Source organism: Chaetodon auriga, chromosome 10 (assembly GCF_051107435.1).
Source record: "Chaetodon auriga isolate fChaAug3 chromosome 10, fChaAug3.hap1, whole genome shotgun sequence".
Classification (NCBI taxonomy): domain Eukaryota; kingdom Metazoa; phylum Chordata; class Actinopteri; order Chaetodontiformes; family Chaetodontidae; genus Chaetodon; species Chaetodon auriga.
The window spans coordinates 13,841,740-13,861,139 of NC_135083.1; the positions used below are offsets into that span (position 1 = coordinate 13,841,740).

Below are 19,400 nucleotides of genomic sequence, written 5' to 3' on the forward strand. Positions count from 1 at the left end.
TACATTATCAATGGGAAGCTGGCATGCATGGGTTCCTACAACATAAATTCTGTGATCGCCTTCAGCTGCTCACTGAAAAGGGTCAGGCTCTTGCACAGTCCCAGACTTAATTGCTTGAGGAGTGGTCAAAATCTAAATATACATGCTAGCAGGCAGCAAAGCCCCTGTCTGTCATATCTCATAAAAAAAGATAAAATGGGGATGTGGACTGTGAACCTGGAGGGTTTCAGGGATTGGAGATCATCCTGCATTCCAGTGAAGAAAAAGAATGGTGCAGAGATCCATTACAGAAGCTAGTGCAGCTAATCTCCTGATGAAAGGCTAGCTACTAGCTAATGTGTTTGTTCAGAGAATAAACACCAGCGTTGTGTCATTTGTCAGGAGACTGCTGGGACACCAGGGGAGTCTGTCGCTAGTCCGCGTATATTTGTGTGTCTGCATAGAGGTATGTGAGTCAACATGGCGGATGAGATGCAGGGCTGCTATACTGAGCTGTCGCCAGAAGTCTAGCTTCACAGTGTGGTGACTGTAGAAACAAAATAATAGCACACACATATACACAGACATGCACATGTAAGTGGGCAGGGGATTTTCATGCGACTTTATTTGCCATCTGTTTGCCCGTTCTTTATGGCCCCTCTCTCATGTTTTAAGTGTCCCTCTATTAAACAAACAAATAGGCTCCTTGCTGGTACAGAGACATTATGTCAGTGCTGCACTTGAGCTCCCTGCTATCTCCACAAGTACTCTGACTGAGCAGATGTTTCATGCTATGTGCTGTACTGGACATAAAATGTTCGTATCAAGGGACCGATCATGAAGATGATTATTAAGTGGCTGGATTACAGATAGTTGCCAGGGAGAGACATGGTCTTGAATAGTGGCTGACAGCTGCCATAGGTGCTGAAAGGGTTGGAGAATTTGACTGACACTTAGGACATCACACTGACCAGAGGCTCAGGAGCAGGGATAGACTGGATTGGCAAAGCAGGCAGGGGGTGATGAGTAATGTTTGTGGGGCTGGTTGTGTATGTTTGCTGTACACGTGTCCCTGATGGAATTCAGGACGTGACCTGGCATGGTAAACCAGGGACAGTGGCTATAGTGCTTAGAAGATCACATTTCTTTCAAATCATGATGACAAACAGCACTCTAGATATAGCTGACCCGCTGTAACTGTACCCTGTCAAAGGGGTCTTAAGGAGCTGCTTTAGCAAGCGTGAAGATCAAGGTAGAGAGAGCAATGGTGGGGGTGGCAGGGGACTGCTGAGAGAGAAGGGATTTCTCAGAAGGAACGAGGGGAGATAGAGAGGTGTATAGAGCTGCATGGCAAAGTGACCACAAAGGCTCTCTTAACCTCTCCCACCAAGCCAAGGGGATCAACTGCCAAGCAGCTGAGTATCAGTGTGAGGTCCTGGATGGATAGAAGGGAAATAGAATGAAGGGAAGATGAAGGAGAGAAGGTGCTTAGCCAGGGAACTACAAGACAAGGAAGGTGATGTAAAGAGCTGGACCGAGACTGTGAATGATGAAAGAGACAAAAATCTCAGAAAGAGGAAAAAAGCTGCACCGTATCAGCTTGTGATGCCTGTGTTTCATTATGCAAGGGGTTCAAACTGAACAAGTGCTTTCCAGCATGACTATCATTCTGAGGGGAAAGCTGTGATGTTACAGCATAGCTACAGCTGCAGCTCCAGATGAGACAAAGAGGAAGGAAAAAAGGAGAGAAGTGAGAGAAAATAACAGATAGACTGGGACAATAAACAAGCAGGAAACACTGTGTGTGTGTGTGTGTGTGTGTGTGTGTGTGTGTGTGTGTGTGTGTGTCGGGGGGGAGTGAAAGAAAAACAAGGGGGAGAGCGGTGAAGAAGAGAGGGAGAGAATAAGGATGCATATCAGCCTGGTCTTGCTGCAGCGACTGTGACGTTGGTCAATGCAGCGCGACGGAGCCTATGATGTCACTAATGCAGCACGCCACCAAGGTTATTCTGCATAAACCACCGTTTAACACCTCACACCACCACATGACGCAGGGACAGTAGGACACAAACCCTCCCCCAATCCTTTCCTCCTCCTCTCCTCTCCTTCTCCTCCAAGTCTCCTCTCTCCCACTTTCCCAAGATGCACTGGGGCTGTCAGAGCCAGACACTAATCCATGCCCTTGACGAATGCATCTTATAATAAGTAGTGGCAGGCAATTTTAGGCATTTCCACACTGTAAATAATGCAGCTTGAGAGAGGGAGACAGATAGAAAGAGGTGGAGAAGGTTGCTGAGAGAGAGACAGGCAGAGAATGAGAGAGGCGCAGTGAGAAAGATCAAATGGGACGAATGAATGATGGCAAAATGATGCGTGAAATAAGGGGAGCAAGGGGTGGGAGCAGGAAGGCAGAACCGGATCCTTCGAAGACAAATACACTGATCACGACATTACATGGTAAGCTGCTTTCTTTGACCTAAGCAACCCAATCAACTCACAAATGGCAGATAAAGACAGATAAATATCAGCATCAAGGGCAAAGTAATCTCTGGAAAATGAGGTGGGGAATGCAGTGCAGGATTCTTTGATGTGTTTCACACTGTATTATTTTCATCCATGATGTATTCATCCTGACTTGACACTGTGTGGGTGGGGGGGTGGGGGGTGGGGGGGGTCATTCTCTGGCAACATGGAGGACAGTTGTTCTCCAGCCAGGTTTAGTAGGACAGCACAAACTACGCACAGTTTGACATTGCTGAGTTCCTGCAGTGTGTGCTTATTTTCTTGTGCACACTGGAGGTGAAAGTGACTGACAGCAGAGTGTGTATGTGCATGTGTTTCATCTGTCAGGAGCCGGGACATACTGTAATCCAGGGCTGCTGTAGGTGTCACTGGCTGTTACGTCTCACACATTTGCACAAATAAACATGACACGATCTTCAGCGGGGAGACCTTACTTTAGCATAGACAGATACCTGTTTATGTATCTTAAAATAAACATAAACTCTTCTATTGCATGTCATCTAGATCTGCTGTATACTGTAGTTTGCGACAGTTCAGTCTCAGAACCCATCAGCCATTGTCTCAGACATTTAGTCTCTGGGGGCAACAGCCAATGTAGCCAGCAGATATCCGGATCCGGATATCTGGGCCAAGACTTCCTCTTCCATGCTCAAAGACAACATTTCGGCTAATCTCTGTAAACAGATATCTGCATATGCATATAAATAAAAATAAAGGTAAGAAAAAGCTCAATCATTGTCAGATGACTGAGTTGGGTTCTGAGATTGCATTTTGGCCAATGTGTTCTGCCCACAATGGTTTGCATACAATCAATACTACAGACGACAAATGTAGACCAGAATGCTTCTGATAGCAAAAATCGTGTCCCTTCCCTACAGATTCTGCATTCAAATGCAGATGTGTTTACAGAGATTAGTGACATTTGTCTTAGTTTAGCTTATGTTGTCTGCATTAATTGTAGTAACAGCATTTTTACGCTGCGCTGTTGGTCAGGTCTGGGAAAATTAGATTTTAATGTTAACAAGATTTTTACCTGGTTAAATAAAGGAAACTGAAAATGAAGTCATATCTTGAGTCACTTGCCCAATGATTCAAAGTGTCAATGGCACCATGAGGAGGAGGAGGAGGGAGGATCTGTCCAGGACGGGGCCAGACTATGGCCAGATATCACTCTAAGGATCAGAAAATAGAAAATCTATCATGAATGATTCTTTGAGAGGAAAAGTGTAACCTACTGCTATAAACAGCTATTGATCACTCCATTCTGTGCATGCTTTTCAGTCAGAAATGTTCTGGCTTGAGCAACAACACGCAGCATTGCGCCTGATTTGGTTATATTTTAGGCTAGATATGATGCCAAAAATAAAGTGGAGTCTGGACACATCAGGTGCTTCTCTTGCTCTCTGTGTCTTCCTTTTAGCTGTCACCATTAAAAAATATTTTAACCATTAAGTTAAATATTTAAATTCTTTAAATTCTTGACAGATGCACTGTATATCCTAACTCTGTCCAATGGGACGTGTCTTCACGGAAGAAGCCTCTGTTTGATTGCTAGCTGCGAGGCTCAGAGTATTTCATCATATAAACATCTCTGTCTAACTGTTTCCTGTGTCTGTGAAGACATACGGCAGAGAACTCTGCAAAAAGCAGGCTCAAGATTACAGCCCTGCAGCTCCCTGACCACATGGAAACCATGATTGTAGACCTGAAGAGTATATATAGCACCGGTCCACTCCTTAATGTTGTGTATTGTGGATGGATGCACGCCCTGGCCCTGAAGTCTGCACCACTGAATAAGGAGAATCACAGCCAAATTATACACTGCACACATGACACTTGGCGCTGATGTTGTCATGTGTCTATCCCATTCATCCACAGCAAGAAGAGAAGTCTGAGATAGGACCGTTTCACATAAAATACTTCCATATGATTTTTGTTTTCGTTCTTTTGTTACCAGTCATGTGTGGAAGTTGCCCATGGGTATAACGTGCCATTAAACTCGCATTATGAGTTTAGATATAAACTACACCATATGGACAAACAGATGAAGCTGCTGTTAATTCTAAAGAGATTCTTAATTCATAACATGCTAATGTGAAACTAACTTTGCACATTTTCAAGATCTTGATCGGGCTTTGTCAGTGTTGATGCATGGGCGAGAGAAGAGCAAAAACACTGGTCCTCTCTCTTGGCTTCTGCAGCAGCTCTTGAGACTTTGTGCTGCAGTGATTATTGCTTCTACTAACTCTACACTGTAACTGAAACAAATTGAATTCCAACAGGGTCGCAACCGCCAAAACAAAGCCCAAACAAATGCACCACATCCTCTGTGTCAATACCCACTCCGGGGAGAGAAAACAGCATAGAAAGCCCTCCAACACATTCCTAAAGAAACTGTAAGAGGTGAAAGGTGTACATGTTTAAACTGCAAGATACAGCATGTTTATTGCCACATGGGAAAATGGAGACATCATGAGAGTGGAGGTAGGCCAATATGGCATATGTGTTGGTTATTTTTAATGTCCCAGTACCTCTGAGTTGAAGCGGATCTGGCAGACGTTACAGGAGATGACTGGCCGCTTGGTCTTGATCAATGGTACTCCAAAGGTGTGGTTGATCACGGCCTTCTGCACCGGGTCCATCTGACAGAGAAATGACAGCAGGAGAGACACAGAGAGAGAACATTAGAAATCTGTGAGCTGTGATTCATATTCATCTACTTCTACTACTGCTGCAGTTACGAGTCAACAGGCCAGTCCATCATAACAATGTAAGGGGGGAATGTGCTATGCCTCTACCTCAGATAGAGGCCAGTATGGAGCAGAGAGGCCCACAGTTTCTGTCTGAGCGACCACAAGGAGAGATGGATAAGTACACAGACTGGAGTTTTTACTGTTTTTATATGCTGATGTGTTGCAAATAGTGGTCACTGTTGACATCGTGTTGCCACAACTGAGACACCTGTTGCAACCTACCCAAGCTCAGGTTCTGATCCTGACCAGGTTGTAGCCTCATACTGTCCCTGTGCTAATTGTTTCAGCTGGGACGTCCATTATCTCTGCCGTGTTAAGCACCTCGTATAAATTTAACTGACTTGCTTTAGCAGCTCTCCAACGTGTCAGTGGCTAAGCCGCCCACTTAAACTCTGTCCCAGACACAAAAGACCCTGTCCGTACAGATCTAAAAGGGCTCCATTCCAATTATTTATCTATGTTTGAAGCTGAATTTATCTAGTGATTGTTGTTAATTGACCTTAGCATTAGTCTGGAGTCAATGACTGGTGTGGATTTCCACCACAGACAACTGTCTGGCACTGTGTCTACAGCAAAACAGCGAACAAAATGTCTAAGATGATGTGGCACTGCATGGGTACGAAAGGAATGAAGAGAAACAAAAGTCCTGGCCTGAAGAACAAAATGGATATGATACTGTGTGCTTTAAATTCATATGGCAGTGAGGGAATGTTCCACAGAATCCTCCAAGTCTGATGCAAGTCTGTCGGTTTGGAGAGCACGACAGACTCTAAATTACTCAATTTGGCTCATCACTGCATTTAATATGGCTAATCACCAAGCTTTCCCTGAAGCTATGTTGCACCAAGAGCCACAGTCTCATCAGATACACAAACGGCTTAAGACTAGTGAGAAGGAGAGAAAAGAGCAGCTAAAGTGATCCTCATAACTCAATCACAGGCTATTTGAATTTCTGCATGGTGCTTGTTACTTGGCAACTCCAAAGAAACAAGGTAAACAGAGAAAGGAAGAAATGGGGAGGAGGCCTGAGACATTTAGCTGGGTGACAGGATGGTGCAGAAACACACCATCTGGAGAGGCGAAGGAGTGAGAGTGGGAGAGGAAGATGAATTGGGACAGATAGAGAAGGTGGGGGGTGGGGGAATGGGAAAGAGCCCAGAAAGAGAGAGAAAGAAAAGAGGCCCAGGCCGGACATCCTCACATCGCACATTCTTATCTCATTTGGCTTTCTTTCCCATATTCCCCATTCCATGACTCCCTCTGTTTCTCTGCCCAGAAACAGCCTGAAGCAGGCTGTACTGCTGCTGTTTCTGTGAGTTTAGATGGATAGATGGGGGGTCAGATATTGTTCAAGACATTGGTGGGTGACAACTGTTTGAGCAACTGCACAAAAAGTTTGGACATGAGCATGCATTGCCCAGCTGAAGACAGCAAAGCAACCAACTCAGCTTTTTTTTTTATCATATCTTTCAAATTGCTGCTCAAACTTCCACATTACAAGCACACAAACTGTGTATACACATTGACGAGTTGCGTCTTAAATACTGCATGTGGGCGTCCATGCTGTGACCCATCACCACCTCTGTGAGGAGCGTTTAACAGGGTCTGAACAGGCTCGGTGGAGTAACTGTGCACATGAATCATGGGCTTCTCCCCAGCAAGCCAGTTCAGTACTCTGGGTGTGGGTCAGCTATGATCCATCCAGTTGATTCAGCTGTTAAAAACACAGTCCAGCTGCCAGGGAGCCTTTTTGGACGGCAGCTCACATGGCCTCTTACCCGAAAGCTCTCCAAAACATTTCCTCATGAAATAGGAGCAGAGCATTGTGATGTAACCGAAGAGGGATTTTCCAAAACTCACTCAGAGTCTCTTTGACCAATTTTGAGAAAATCAGTATTTGTATTTCAGACTGGCTGGGTTTCCTGCATTAATAGTTCATGACTAAATCAATTTAATCTCTAAAATCTAATTAGTAAATAATGAGTGATTTTTGGAAGCTTTCATGTCCGTTTGAGCTGTTTGAATCTGGTGACAGCTTTGGCGGACGTAAGCAAACCACAGAGCGCAGCATCACTCAGCGGTTATGTCAACAGCTCCATAGGGCCTTAAGACCCAAACCCCCTAATGCCTTTTGTTAACACAGATCCTCTTCTGTGAAGAAACAAGCCAAGAGCCAAGCAAGCGTCTTTCTCACTGCACAACGGCATACACTTAAACTCTTCTTTCGTTGTCTTTATTTTCTTAATTCTTATTTTCTTTTTTCTCTCCTCTCTCTTCTCCCCGCTCTTTATTTTTCAGTCTTTCATCCTTACTTTGTGTCTGTTCCCTTCTTCTAGAGTGTTTGATCAATTCCCTGCAACAAAATGTTTGGCAGGGTTGAATTCCAGCAATGAGGAATGCACTGCACTGTGACTCTCGGTGGGACCACTCTGGCAGTCACAGTAAAGTCTGCACCGTGCCAGATAAAAACAGCCTTTGAAGCTCAAAGTTGTACACTGCTTTGAGTTGTGCCCAGATAGAGATACAGTTGGGTGAACAACAAAAAAACAAACAGCGAGAAGCTCCGAGCATTAAGGTACTCACCTTCTTCTCCTCTGTGTCTGTAGAAGCTTGGAGCTGCATTGGTCCTCCTGTGTGTGTGCTGCTAGCCGAGGTGTGTGTTTGGGTCTCAGCATGTGCGAGACTAAGAGTGTGTGGTGCACCTTCCTCACTCATTCAGCCTCCTAGTTGGTTGACAATGCTGAATACAAACTAACTTACAAAAAAAAAATAAAATAGGGCTTGTGCCTAGTGATGCATTGCCAGTAAAGATTTCTTTGTTTTTCCTCTTTTGGCACACTCTCTGCTTCTCTTTGAAATGCTGTAAGAGAACTGTATGCTGTGAGGATTTTCTCAAATCTCTGCCTTACTGCCTCTTTTTTTCACTGACACATCACCTCACAAGTGCCTGTCCCTTTGTTCAGCCTCCCTCTCCTCTCAGCCGCTTCCTCTGTCTCTGCCTCACGCTTCACTGTAGTGCGTTCTCCTCACTCTGCTTTCCAGTTTTCTCCTCCCCTTCACGCTCTCTCCCTCTGTCTCTGTCTCTCTCTCTCTCTCTCTCTCTCACCCCCTTCTTCATGCATTCTAGATCCGTCCATATGCAGCCAGGATTGTGTGTCCTGCTCTCCTCCTGCTCGACCCCCCTCCGTCTTCCCCAAGTTTGCACCATCTATCAAATGTCATCATCAGCCACTGGTGCTTTTGCCAACCCCAGACCAAACCACACATGAATACACACGCCGACACAATACTCCTCTTGTCGGGTTTCTTGCTACAGTGGTTTGAAGACATATGTGATGCCTTTGAGCCTGACACCGGTGCACATCATATCTGATAAAGCCCCATGAAACATGCTCTGAATGACTACTATTTTGACTGAGCCTCAGTCTGAAACCTATAGAAGCAACAGGTGTGATAACACATCAGTAAATTAATCTGGGTAAGATCAGCGCTGGAATAATGGCGCTGTGAAGGAGGACCCATACTGTTGGAGAGTGTGTTGTTCAGGAAGAGAGTGGAAAAAAGAACTGAAAGGAGGTGAGACAGCAGGTGAGACTCAGTAAGTCTACTCGTGGCTTTGCATGATTAGACACGTTCATCAAAAATTCCTGACTTTGCAGCCTAAGTCCACATCAGGGTAGGCAGCCCGGCTCGGAGGTGTGCGAGTGCGCGTCTATATCAGGACCAGCTGCTGCAGATAAATAATTCAGCCTTGTCACTGTCTAGAGGCGCATTGGGCGAGACAGGCAGGTAAAGGACAAATCACATTAGAGGACCATTAAAGCTGTATATGGCTTTAGGAGAGACCATTCCTCTACTATGGGGCTAATAACCCTCAATGTGAGTCTCATTAAGACTGTACAAACTCTGCACAGATCACTTATTAAGAGAGAATGATAGAATAACTAGCAGCCGGCTGAGTGCAGGGACATTTCTCAGTGTTATCGCTGCTATAATGCTGTGTCTTCATTGAAGTATTGTGCATATCCATATTTATCACAGCGTGTTGGTGCAGGCAGACACCAGTAGGAATTTAAAACACTGGGAACGATACTTTTAATGTGAACTAATCCTAGTTCACCCTTCATTTATACAGTTATATGAAAGAGACCAGACCCAAGCGGAGGCTCTGATTGTTCAAACATCTTTCTGCCTAAAAGCCCAACAGGCCATAAAATATAGTCAGTGATGTAAACAGAGCTGTAAACACTTACTCTATTACTCTAGGTTTTCCTGTATAAATTTACTCAACTGCATAACACTAAATTAAACATAAAAACATCTCTGGTAAAGCTGAGGGCCATGACTTCCTCTGTAGGAAAACATCAAGACTGTCTTCATTAGCAGCAACCAAAGCTGTATCTTTTGCAAAATGCATACTTAAGGCATTTCCCCTAGACATTTCAGTCAAAGTGTACTATCAGGGTGAATGTGTCGGTCAGTCTCCATTTAATGCAATGCTGTAAAAGCATTTAAATACTTTCCATGTGTATGTGGCAGTATGCAGTGCATCTATAAGGTCAGAATGCCCTCCAAGCCTCTCCTATGGCCCCATCTCCTGGCCACCGGGCAGTAAAACACCACTCAGGGCTGGCTTGCAGTGATCAGCGGCAACAGCTATTAACATTCACAGCATCCCTCTGGACCTTCAGACGTACTTAACGTTCTGAAGGCTGTGACGGGGAGCAGAGGGAAGTTACGGAATGAGGGAGAGAGATTCAGAAGGGGGCCAGCGAGACAGAAAGAAGAAAGAGCAAGCAAGAGTGATTTCAGGGCTGTGCTAGCAGACGCAAGAGTGGTAACTGAGTGCCTGCATCATTTCAGGATGTCTATTAATCCATGTCTGCTGGGTGCACTGCAGTTTTAACATCAGTGCTTCCACTTACGGCCCATGGAGAGCAATTGAAATGACTGTATCATTAAAATGTGTTTAACAGTTTCTGGCCTCATGTCACTATCCCTGTAGTGCCATACGTGGTCAAAGCACGTGCCACCTAATATCCAATTAGTGACAAGAGATTGTTGTGTCTCCCCTCTGCAAACTGCAGCCAAATATACCAAGCTGACACATGCAGAGAATAACTCTGTTGCAGACAGAGTCCAAGAATAGCAATGTCCCACATACATACAAAGTACATACAAAGTTCAGTGATTTTACATATTGCTGACGAGAATGTGTTGACATTCCCTAATGGAGTCTGGAGGAGCAGGCGGCACATTATGCTGAGTTCGTGAAATGCTAAATGTCTCTACGGTCTAATCTAAATGATAAGATGTTAGTCAGGGCCTGGGGAAACAGGAAGATCCCTCTCCGCTGAAATAAATACCACATCAAACAATCTGTGGTGTTTGAAGTGCGCAGCTATAAAGATGGCCTTAGAACTGCTCTTTAGTACTGGCTTTAAATTGAGGAATGGGGCAGAGTGTGTGTACATGAATTAACAGAGTCTCAGAAATACCTGCCTCCCTTATAGTGAGGCTTGATTAACACAACATGCATTCTTACTGTTTTTCGCAGCACCTCAGCAGTTTAAAGACACACGTTAAAGCTAGTTAAAGGATTAGAAAGATGTATGTTACACTTGGCAGCAATCTATGTGAAAGTGTTTTGGAGATAAACACACAGCCCTCAATCAGTTTCCTTCTTATGTGTTTGCCTTATTGCACTGAGTGAGTCAGAAGACTGCGGTATGTGTCTGTGTCTGCATCAGCTCTCACCGCGTTGAAGTTGTGAAAGAGGTTCATGCTGTGCGGCGGAGGGGGGGTCTCCATGGGGAACTGCAGGAAGGGCTTCATGTCCAGGTGAGGCTGGATCATAGTGGGGGTCCGCAAGAATGTCGGCACTGCTGCCCCGGCCCGGTTTATGCCTCCTGCAGATAGGAAAAAACAGAGAAAGATAAATATATATGTCATATTCTTATAACTCGTATGTCTAAGACAGAACTAACTGTTCCCATGTTTGTTTTTACATTTAAGATAATAACTAGCTATACATGCTTCTGGTAATATACTTAAATAAAGTGCAAAATAAAAATAGAGAGAGAGAGAAAAAAAAATAATTGTGCCTGTTATTATGGATTGCATGCTGTAGTTTCTCAGACTGTGCCATTGAATTCCAAATGAGCCATAATTGCACTGCAAAGCAATTATTTCTCCGCAGACAGAGCTAAGCTTTGTGGCACCCCAATGGAAAAGCGGCATTTGGGCCATTAAGGATGCCCGAATGATTACTGTGGACAGATGTTCTGGTTTTCCTGACAAGTTGACAAGACTGGAGCGCCAAAGTGCGGCGGCACTGCTGCGCACACACGCTGTGATACTGAGGGTTGTGTGGGCTCTGTACAATTAACATCACCGAAGCCTTTCATTGTACTAAAAACATTCACATCAAATGAAGCAGGAATGCCATGGAGAAGAAAAGGATGCCACAGAGGCAGTGGGGGATTCCTCTTATCCACCTGCCTGCCAGTCTCCTCTCCTCTCCTGGGAGATATCTGCTGCTTGATGATAATGAGTTTCATCTCAGCGTGTGTTGCTTTCTGTCATCCTCACTCGTGCACTGGAGTTGGATCACTTGATTGTGTCTAATTATGGAATGAATGAATCCTAGACTCTGATTCCTCTGCTCAGGTCTGACACATGCTCCCTGGCTTTGACTGTATCCAACATGCTGTTTGGGTAGATTTTCACAGGATTTGAAAAACGCAGTCGCTTATGAACACCACTGCAAGTGTACCCAACATACACACACACGACATATACACACACTCGCAAGCATATATCCACAGTTATGTTGTTTCCATCACTTCAGATGACATTGACTTACACTGACCATAACCCAAGTTTTCAGCCTAAAGTTATATGATTTACCTCAAGGGGACTTGCGTTTTGTCCCCGCAATGTGACTGTACTGATATCATGTCCCCACAGTATGAGTAATACACATCCACAAACACACACGCACACAGAGACACACACACACGCACGCACACCTGTGCACTATGTCAATGTTTAATTCTCCTCTATAAGCATGCAAGGCTGTCATAATGATACACGGCTCCCTATTCTCGCCATTGCTCCCATCTGCCTTCTCTTCCTCTCCTCCTCACCCCCCCTCGTCTCCTCTTTAACCTCTGTCAAGGATGATAGTGATGGGCCCACACAGCAAAACTCAGCCTCAGCAAGCTCTTAGATTAAGCCTCTTAATATCCGCAACTGGATTTCTGTGGCTTTCAAATTCCCCCGAGACTTAAAGCTCTGCTGCTCTCCTTTTTGGGATTGCTCTAAGCTACTCTCTTGCTCCGTTACTTGCTGTCTCTCGCTCTGCTTCCTACTGCTATTCGTTTCTACCTGCCTCCACACTTTAACATGGTAATTCGTGCATTATTTGACACCTCTGCATTTTCATCGAGCTTTATGTCAACCAAATGTGATCAGAGAAAATAATATCACTGCCGCACTGGAGGAATATGGTGTTGGCAGATGCAGTCTCCAAAGTTTGGATTAGAGAGAGAGAGAGAGAGAGAGAGAGAGAGAGAGAGAGAGAGAGAGAGAGAGAGAGAGACTGACTTTGTCAGACTGAGTGAAAGTGCTGTCTCAGCTGAAGCCCAGCTGCCTTCTGCTGCGCATCTGTGGGCCTCGAGGTGGAGATGACTGCATCATTACATCTAGTTGGGCATAAGTTTCTTCCGCTGAACAAACCACAAAGATGTACACGCAAACCAATGAACGCGCAAACCAATGTTCACACACGCAACACATTCTTACAGCAGGAGAAACAAGTTTGTGGCCTTGTGGCTGGTTGGTTCTTAAGCTGGTGGATTGTTTCATCATCCGCACTCTTGAACTCTTCACTGTCATACAAAAATATTTTTATGTTTCGGTGTAAAGACTGAAAAGAACGTTGCTTTCCAAATTAGAAAGTCTCACACACTTTTTAAGTATGCACATTCACAAATTTCTATTTCTCAGAAGTACAAACATCCAGTTTCCTCACTCAGTCAGTTAAACTGAGCTCCTCCTAGATGCTGTTTGTTGTGATGAGAGAGGATGGGAGGTCCTGTAGCTGCTCTCTCCTCCACCTCTACCTCAATGACTGATGAAGGCTGCTCCTCCTCTGGGGCTGCACCACTAACAACGTGACTAATACACTGCCTCTTGACTGCATTAATCATGACACTATACTGCATGTTGATACATGGCCTCTGTTCATGTCTGTGAGTCTTTGTGCAAGCATTTGTGTGTGTGTGTGCATGCGTGGGTGTGTGTTTTGTTTGGAAGGAGTGACACAGACTGTGCTGAAGTTGCACAGTAGTAATGTTTGCGGCTCCCCAGTGAGTCTGCACTTGAGCATGAAGACTGTTACTGGCAGTGGGTCAGCCAGCCTCTGGCAGGCAAACAAACAGAGAGATTGGCTGACCTGGGAACAGAATGTGTCTCTGCAGCAGCAGCAGCAGCAGGTGGAGCTGAAATCTGAAGAAGTGAATGGAGCTGAGGACCAGAAAGCAGAGAGAGGAGCAGCCGTCCTTGGAGCAAAGACAGAGCTTGATGTATCAGGGACGCTGTGTGTGTGCGTGTGTGCGTGTGTGTGTGTGTGTGTGTGTGTGTGTGTGTGTGTGTGTGTGTGGAGGCATGTGTGTGTTTGTCATTGTGCATAAATCAGAGTGTGGATGCTTTCTTCTCCCACTGTGTAATTACCCCATTAATTTAAACCTCTCTTTGGGGACCTTCTCACAGGGTAAATCAAACGAATCACTGTATGGCACAGGAGTGCGCCTGTGTGACCTGCCTGAGTTTATGTGCATATATCTGTTTGTGCACTGTGTGTACATAAGTAAATGTTTGTATGTGGTCCCACCAGGCTCTGCTGTGCACATTGACAAAATCTTGCATTAGAGCCAGAGCTAATTAAATGATAAGCCATGAGTGTTTCTTATTAAACAACAGAGCAAGACAACATGACACAACAGAATCACAGCTCACACTGCACCGCTACAGTGTATACAGCTGTAACACCTGTGCTGAATGGATGCATTGATTAATCAGCAGGTATTTAATTAATTGGCAACTTTTTGATCATTGAATAAAAAGCAAAATGCCACACACTCGCTTGTTCATGTGAAGATTTGCTGCTGTTGTCTTTTGTATCATACCAAATTGAATATTTTTGGTTTGTAGACTGTTGTCAGAACAAGGCAAGCAAATTGGAGACAAAACCTTTGGCTTCAGGAAATTGTGATGGACAGCATTTTCTGCCATTTTATAGACTAATTTATCACTGACGAATGAAAATTGTCACGGCCAGAAATCATAAAAAAATCAATCATGTGCTGAACTGTAAACTGCAGCCCCAAGTAAAGCGAAAGCTGATCACTGCATGTAGAAGTAAGAGAAGACAAAACACTGTCTTTACTCTGTGTATTCTCTTATTCCCTCCCTCTGTTCTCCCTACTGGCTTTTGGAGACTGATCTGTGTGAATGTCTATGTGAGGCAGAGTAACAGACAGGCGAGTCTGGAAGAGCTGAGAGGACTCAGACAGTGATTTGGATGCTGTTAAGCCCTCTGACACGCCAGGAATCCTACCAGGCTCGCAGGGGCTCTTAAACGGCCTGCAGGACACTGCCAGAGGGCTTGGTGTAGCAGCCAGTGGCTTTTCTGGTTGTATCTTTGTGAGGACCATTTTGGGTTTTACACCATGAAATTAGACACAGTTTTGGTTAGAATTTAGATTCTGATTTAGATCGTGGTTAGAGTAAAGGTTTGGGACAGGCATTAAGTTGTAACTGTCTGTGTTGAAGGCCAGGGAATGCCTGTTAAAAATAGCATTTGTGTGTGTGTGTACGTGTGTGTGTGTAAGAAGGCCACAGTTGCACGAAAAAGGGATGCTTACACTGTCCTTACACATACAGAGATAACAGTAAGAGAGACCGACAATGGACAGATTCTTCAGGTAGAGGGGAAAGAGTTAAAGATGAAAACATGTGCAGCAGAGATATATAGAGTGTAGGGGGAAAAGAAGGAGGGTTAAAATTAGAGAGCAGGCAGAAGAGAGATCAAAGGCAAGAGCGGATGATTCAATAATTCGCCAGCCTGCGTGGCCCCGATAAATCTGCTATTGGCCACATCCCCGCCTCCACTGGGGAAATACATGTATATCTAGACACACACATGCATGCATGCACACATACACACACTTTATGTGTGAGTGTGTGTGTGCATGTGTGTGTGTTTGGGTTTGAACTAGTGGAGGAAAACAACACAGAACTTAAGTGCAAATAACAGATTGAGGATCATTTTCATTTTTGGTAACTGTCTGTTTTTTGTGTTTCCCATCTCACACAGTCATTATAATTTGATGCAGTATTGTGATAAAGTTGAAAGCAAAAACTCAGAAACTATAACAAACTAAGGGACAACCACATAATGAATAAATCAAAATCAAATACAGGAAAAAAAAAAATGTTAAGGGGTTCCACATGATGAGTTTCACATGAAAAGCAATATACTGTTTCGTATATTCTAAAATATTTCATCAATACTATGTGAGGTTAGTATGCTCGTGCATGATTGTGTTCACTCCAGTGAATGTCTAGAAACTGAAGCCGATGGAGGAAGAATCTTATAAAAATCACCATCGGGTGTTTTCCTTGTCTATGCTGCAAGACAAAAAGCTGTTTCCAGAATCTAGGCTAACAGAATCTTTTCATGTCTTGAGATTATCTAACCGGCTGTGTAGGTTGTGCCACACTGTGTTCAGCCCTCTTTCCCATGGGCGTTGGGTGCATTCAGGAGAGAACAATGGGAGCAGGGTAGTTGGCACCAGACATGCTGGACAGACACAGATGTGCCAGGGTCCTTGGCAGCAGAGGCCGGGAGAAGGAGGTGGTAACAGTCAGGCTGCCAACTTGCCTTTCTGCAGGGCCTTGAAGCGGGCACCTGTCCTCCACATGGCCGAGAGGGGAGGGAGACACTAGCACTACATACTCAGTTTATGATCAGTGCTGCTGACGTCTTTGATGTTGGAATATTACAAACAGAAATACATCTAAGATTCAGTCCATTTGATAGCCTGATAATGAAATCACAATGAAGAAATAAAGTTTGGTGCCACGCAGACGCTTTAGTGATTATCTGTGCAGCACTCATAATTTACTTTATCAGCCTCATGTGTGCTCCGCATTGAGACTTCAGACTAACTGCTGCCTCTAAATCTTGAGAAAACCTGCCCTCGGCTTATGTATGCATTATTGAGAGAACTCTGAGTCAGTGAGACGATTTAAAGAGACCAGGGGCTGCACTGGGAGCATCCTCAACATAACCCCCAACATAGTCTCCCTCACCAAACCTCTTTTTCCTCCCTCTCTCTCTCTCTCTCTCTCTCTCTCTCTCTGTCTCTCTCTGTCTCTCTCTCTCTCTCTCTCTCTCTCTCTCTCTCTCTCTCTCTCTGTCGCTCTCTCTCTCTCTCCCATGCACACACAACAGAGTACACCAGACTGGTACTGTAGAAACACCATTAGCAGCTCCTCAAACCCAGTCTGACAGTTCAGAGGATGGTGGCTGTCTGCATGTTGACTAACTCATGGAGGACATGCAAACTGAAGCTGCCAGACTATTTCATAACCGCTGAGGAGGATATTCACAGAAGCTAGAATGACTGGCTTATTATCATTACAGTGTTTGTGGTCAGGCAAAGCTGTCAGGCTTTTCTGTTCTGTCCTCACTGGTCTACTGTTTAATATGGGTTGTAGGGTGTGATGGATGGCTGGTCGTCTGTCTGTCTGTCTCTGTTTCTCTTACCAGCTCTCTCTCTCTCCTTCATCTCTCACCCTCATTCGCTCCTTTCCACCCTCATGATCAGCTCAGTGTGTATTCTGTGCTGTACACAGCTGTGTCCAGGCCTACAGAATAGCCAATTCATTGCAGCAGAGGAGGGAGCGTGATAGAGTGCGAACACATAGGGTACAAGAGGGAGAGAAAGAATGAAAATTTGGCCCTGTTCCATTCAGTATTCACTTCGTGTCTCCGACCCAGCAGGACAGCGTGCCTCCCTCTCACCTGACCACAAGGGCAATCAATAGAATCACAGCCCTGGCAAAAAGCCCCGCTCAAGGGCACAAAGAAAATCGCACTCACACACTGAGGTTGGCATGAACACACATATCAAAGACACACGTATGTGCACATGCACAGAGGGTGTTCCAGAAGGTTTAATTCACTTTTTATCTAACACACACTTACACCTCAATGCACCCATTTTTACACGTGTAGGGGATTATCCAGACAGGTCCATGAAAGGCAACATTCCTCTGACTCATATGTCTCTCTGCCTTTTTAACTGTGTCCATCATAAAGCAGCTGACTCGGTTTAAAGTTTGCCTGCACACATGCACGCACACACGCTCTCTCACATTCATTCAAAGCACGGGATCGGCCCAATGCCTCACCTGTCACCTCGAGATCCTGCCGCACAGTGCACTGCTCAGGTCATTAGCCCTGAGTGTTTGTCTGGCGGCTGCATCCTGAGCTGCTTACCTTCCTGGATGCTCTCTTCACAGACAGCTGTGGCAGCAGCAGCCCTGCTCCAGATACCTGCCTCAGCCTCTGCTATGAATGAATTATGGACTCACAGGCTCTGACTCACAGGTAGTGATGTGCTTCATTGGAGAAAGCACTGAGTGCAACAAGGCTCACACGGTGCAGGGAGACACATGCGAAGCTTTCCACCTTCATATCAAGCATGAAGGTGGAAAAAAAAAAAAACCTGAGCAGGTATGACTGTAAGTGACCACAAGAGTGTGCTGCTGAGCCCCTCTGTAAAACTTCAAAGCAGCTACTTCAAGTTCTTATTTTAGCTTGCTCAAAATGATTATGAGATGTAGAAACCACATGTTCCTCTCAAACTTTATCTTTCCCATCTTTTCTAATCATGCTAATTTCTAGCTTCCGATGAAGGTTAATACATAGTAGGTGGATGCAGATAAAGATCTGTTTGATTTGCTGCCTGGAAATGCTGGTGTTATGCCACGCTTTAATGGGAGGATTATACAGGGGAAAGCTGGGAAAGCTGAAACTTGCTTCATTACCTCAAATGCAAGTTGGCCTCTCTGTGCATTCGTGTTGCATGTAAGGTATGTGCGTGTGTGTGTATTTTTGTGCCTGCCTGTCTGACAATTTGTGTGCTTGTGTGCATGACAGATAGTGTACAAAGGTTATGTGTGCTTAGTAACTGTGAAATGATGCAGCGGCCTCTGCTCAAGACTTCGGCACAGTGCTAAGTATTAGTCAGAACATGTCTCAGTCCTTAATCCAAATATACGCACTGCAGTGAGACTCCACACACACACACACACACACACGGTTGTCATCATCAGCAGAGACTAACTGCAAAGCTAACATGTTTGTGTCTGTGTACATTTTTCTGCATCAGTGGGAGGGTGTTAAACTTTCCCCCTCTAATTGCAGGTCTTTTAGATTGTACCCAACCTACCAATTTGGAGAACAGCAATTTTGCTAATTTCATTGTACTGTAAGGTAAACGTAAAGTACAGACTGCAGCATGTGTGGTATCATGCTCTGAAAAAAACACTCAAGCAGCAGCAACATGAAGGTCAGACAAAGTTAAAACAGCTTCCAGTGAGTGATCAAAGCTTCCAAGACGGCAAGTCTCACACGCACAGTTTACATTTTCAGGTGAAAGGACAACCAAGCGTGAGCTCACCATCCTCGCCCCATCCTTCCACAACACACACATATGCACACACACACACCAGAAACTCAATCTGCTGCCCTTTGCAATTCGATCAGAGAACTTACTTTCCACACAAGTCCATTTCAAGAGCAACTTCTCATCCAAAATATTGTCACATATAAGAAATAACAGCAGACACACACCAGCCTGTCAAAAAAACACACACACGACACAAAGATAAGGCAGGGTAAACCTTAAGTCTATCCCAAAGGGGAGCATTGTGGATAATGACAGAGTGGATGGGGTGGTAATGACACCCTAGTGAGATAATATGACAGTGGCAGGCCCCAAAAAGCCCCCCAAAAGATCCTCCCTTGATCTCTCCTAAGTAGCTGAATCAAGGCTGGGAGGATTTAAT

The 19,400-nt window shown here is 44.8% G+C and overlaps 1 protein-coding gene across 2 annotated transcripts in view; it reads right to left on the reverse strand.

The window, feature by feature from the left end:
• The window catches only part of znf385a (zinc finger protein 385A), a 55,971-nt gene that overhangs the window by 16,410 nt on the left and 20,161 nt on the right, over window positions 1-19,400 (reverse strand). Inside the window, exons 2-3 of one of the 2 annotated variants that reach the window (XM_076739943.1) lie at window positions 11,013-11,164; window positions 5,034-5,144 (exon numbers count right to left, since the gene is read on the reverse strand). In XM_076739943.1, coding sequence (XP_076596058.1) covers window positions 5,034-5,144; window positions 11,013-11,164 — 263 coding nt within the window. Of the gene's footprint in view, window positions 1-5,033; window positions 5,145-7,838; window positions 8,270-11,012; window positions 11,165-19,400 lie in introns of those variants that run through there. The other variant, XM_076739944.1, reaches the window with a different exon arrangement.